Source organism: Colobus angolensis, unplaced genomic scaffold (assembly GCF_000951035.1).
Source record: "Colobus angolensis palliatus isolate OR3802 unplaced genomic scaffold, Cang.pa_1.0 Scaffold12, whole genome shotgun sequence".
NCBI lineage: Eukaryota > Metazoa > Chordata > Mammalia > Primates > Cercopithecidae > Colobus > Colobus angolensis.
In genome coordinates this window covers 6,681,931-6,685,558 of record NW_012113141.1, presented here as the reverse complement: position 1 = coordinate 6,685,558, position 3,628 = coordinate 6,681,931, and the positions used below count along the sequence as shown (strand labels likewise).

Sequence of the window (3,628 nt, the reverse complement as noted above, 5' to 3'; positions counted from 1 at the left end):
GAAATTATAAAAGTATTAATTTGGGAAACTAATAAATGTCCATGAAATCTTCACGATTTATGTTCTTCTGCCATGGCTCCAGCTGGTCCCTCCATTCAGGGTCCCTGACTTCCTGCAACAAGCACTGATGAAGATTCTCATAATTGTAATTGGATGTAAATTGGCACAACTACTTTTAAGTACAATGTGGCATTATTTAGTTACATTAGTATCTACAATTTGGTAATGCAATATCTAGATATAATCCTAAGAAAAATACAAGAAGATATGTACAACATCTGTAATCCCAGCTACTCAGGAGGCTGGAGGCAGGAGAATTGCTTGAACCCAGGGGGCAGAGGTTGCAGTGTTGAGATCGTGAGAGTGCTGAGATCATGCACTCCAGCCTGGGTGACAGTGAGACTGTGTCTCAAAAAAAAAAAAAAAAAAGAGGAAGGAGAAGAAGAAGAAGAAGATATGTACAAGTATGTTTACTGCAGCAGTGTTCATGACAGCAGAAAAATTTTTTTTCAAAATTGTTTTGGCTATTCTGGATCCTCACATCATTTGGGCCTCTGCCTCCCTGTGGCAGGAGGGAAACAAAGTAATAGTGGTAGGAAGGGAAGGTGTGCTGGAAAATGCTGCTGGCAATTCAGTGAACTTCAGGTGGGAACATTTCAAAGTGTAGATTTGTAGGAAGTAAGGGTTTAGGGTATGAAAGTTTTGTGAACTAGTAAAACTTTCATATGGACTAGCATTAGTCAGAAAATTGGACTAGATATTCCCCAGGTCCCCTTCAGACCCGAGCATTGTGGTTCTTACATATTTAAGCTTTACCAAGTGACTTTGGATACTCTAAGTTAGTTACTATGTAACAAACTCAAGAAGTAGAATAGTGGATTCATATTAATCTCATTTAACTTCTGGAGGAGTACTTCATGCAAAGAATAATATCAACTGGGGGGAGTAGTTAGTGTTCTTATCTCATATCCAGATCTTCACAGAAGTAATTCTGATACCTACTTTTTCTAATTCCTAGAGACAGAGTAATGTAGTAGTTAAAAACTTGGACTCTGGAGTCAAACTGCATTGTTTTAAACCTGGCTTCTCTACTTACTAGCTTCATAACCCTCGCAAGTTACTTATCCTCTCTGTAAACTGGGAATAATAAATAACAGTAGTTATCTCCTAGGTCTTGAGGATTAAGAATGAACTTAAAGCACTAAAAACAATATCAATAATGAAAACAATGTAAATCACATAGTATGGACTGGTAAGTGTTAATTATTATTAACAGAATGGCTTCAATCCTAAGAGGAACAAATGACTCATGGTGCTTTCAAAAAGGTGAGAGGCCAGGTTATCTTTAAGCTTTTCAAAATGAAGGAGGAATTTTTTTTCCTTTTTTTTTTTTTTTTTGAGATGGAGTCTCGCTCTGTCGCCCAGGCTGGAGTGCAGTGAAACAATCTCAGCTCACCGCAACCTTCACCTCCTGAAGCGATTCTCCTGTCTCAGCCTTGCGAGTAGTTGGGACTATAGGCACGTCCACCACACTCGGCTAATTTTGTGTATTTTTAGTAGAGATGGGGTTTCACCGTGTTAGCCAAGATGATCTCAATCTCCTGACCTCATGATTCACCCGCCTTGGCCTCCCAAAGTGCTGGGATTACAGGCATGAGCCACTGTGCCCAGGCAGGAGGATTTTTTTTTTTTTAAAAAACCTTTTTCTCCCTACCGCCTTTCATTTGCTAGCTTTCCCAATGAATTCAGAAGTTTTTAACTGGAAGGTGTAGAAGCCTCTGCCTTAGGTGTAGGTGCCTCTGCCTTAGCTGAGGCAATGTGTTTTCCTTACTATAATGTTTATGACCTGTCATCATCACCAGCTGCTGTACTTTTTTCAGGTTGGGCGGCAATTAGAAGCTGAGCAGGCCTACAAGTACATGATTAAGGTATGACACAGATGCCTCTGTCATTTGCCTGCCCCATGTTGAGGGTGGGAAATTAGGAGGGAGGTACTGGCTTAATTCAGAACTTTCATAATGTGAATATTTTTCTAGAGGCTTTTCTTACCATCTTTGCCATTATTGTGGGGCTGCTGGGTTTGTAATAATAACCTATGTATTATCATGGGTGATCTTTCTTCCAACTCTTTAGAGAGAATATATAATAGTTAATAGAAAGGTAGCCTGGGAGTCAGTCAACCTGTATTATGATTCTGGTTTTGCCATTAACTTACTGTGTTAATAATATTGTGGGCTTCATTTTCCTCGTGTAATATGTAGGGGTTGGTTTAGTCTAGGGGTCAGCAAACATTTTCTGTAAAGGGCAAAATAGGAAATTTTGGGGGATGTGTAGGCCAAACAGTCTGTTGCAACTACTGAACTCTGCACTTGTAGTACAAAAGCAGCTATAGATAATACATAAGTGAATGGCTGTATTCCAGTATAATTTTACTTACAAAAAAAACAGGTAGTGGCCAGGCGCGGTGGCTCACACCTGTAATCCCAGCACTTTGGGAGGCCGAGGTGGCTGGATCACGATGTCAGGAAATGGAGACCATCCTGGCTAACAGGGTGAAAACCCGTCTCTACTAAAAATACAAAAAAATTAGCAGGGCATGGTGGCGGGCACCTGTGGTCCCAGCTACTTGGGAGGCTGAGGCAGGAGAATGGTGTGAACCCGGGAGGTGGAGCTTGCAGTGAGCCGAGATCATGCCACTGCACTCCAGCCTGGGCAACAGAGCAAGACTCCGTCTCAAAAACAAACAAATAAAAAACAGGTAATGAGCTGGATTTGGCTCATGAACAACCCCTGGTCTGTTCTATCAGTTACATATACATATATATTTTGAGACAGAGTCTTTTTCTCATCTAATGAAAAGTCCAGGGCTCATACCGCAGCTCCACAATGTCATCAAGGAACCCAACATCTATCTTTGTGCTCCACTAATTGTAGCATGCAGTTTCTATCCCTCATAGTTGCAAGATAGCCATTGTAGCTTGCTATCATATCCACGTCTCAGGCAAGATAAAGAACAATAAGGGAAAAAGGAAAAAGGGGCCATGCTACTTCACTTCCCTTTAAAGGACTTTCCCTAAATAAAGGGCTTCTCCAGGTGTCCTACCCAATGACTTTAGTTGACATTTACTTAGGCCACAATTGGTCATGACTACCTCTAGCTGCATGGGAAGCAGGAAAATGTGGCTTTTTAGCTGACTGCATTGCTGCCTTGAAAAGAAATTAAGATTTTGTTAGTTAAAAAAAAATGGGTATTCAGTAGGCTCCTAGATGCCTCTACTACATATCTAGATTGTAAAACTAAAACCAGATCTAATATAAGCCTATGATTTCTGTCTCTGATTCCCTGGTATCACTTGCCAGATGGGAATACTATGCATTAGCCAAGAGATGCTGGTAATAATGTGAACACTTTTTAAAAATAAAAAAGTAGGCCGGGCGCAGTGGCTCAAGCCTGTAATCCCAGCACTTTGGGCGGCTGAGACAGGCGGATCACGAGGTCAGGAGATCGAGACCATCCTGGCTAACACGGTGAAACCCCGTCTCTACTAAAAACTACAAAAAACTAGCCGGGCGAGGTGGCGGCACCTGTAGTCCCAGCTACTGGGAGGCTGAGGCAGGAGAATGGTGT

The 3,628-nt window shown here is 41.5% G+C and overlaps 1 protein-coding gene across 1 annotated transcript in view; it reads left to right on the top strand.

Moving 5' to 3' along the window:
* Nucleotides 1-3,628, top strand: part of CFAP70 (cilia and flagella associated protein 70) — a 132,892-nt gene that overhangs the window by 128,386 nt on the left and 878 nt on the right. The window contains exon 27 of the mRNA XM_011929587.1: nucleotides 1,881-1,928. Coding sequence (XP_011784977.1) covers nucleotides 1,881-1,928 — 48 coding nt within the window. The remainder of the gene's footprint in view (nucleotides 1-1,880; nucleotides 1,929-3,628) is intronic.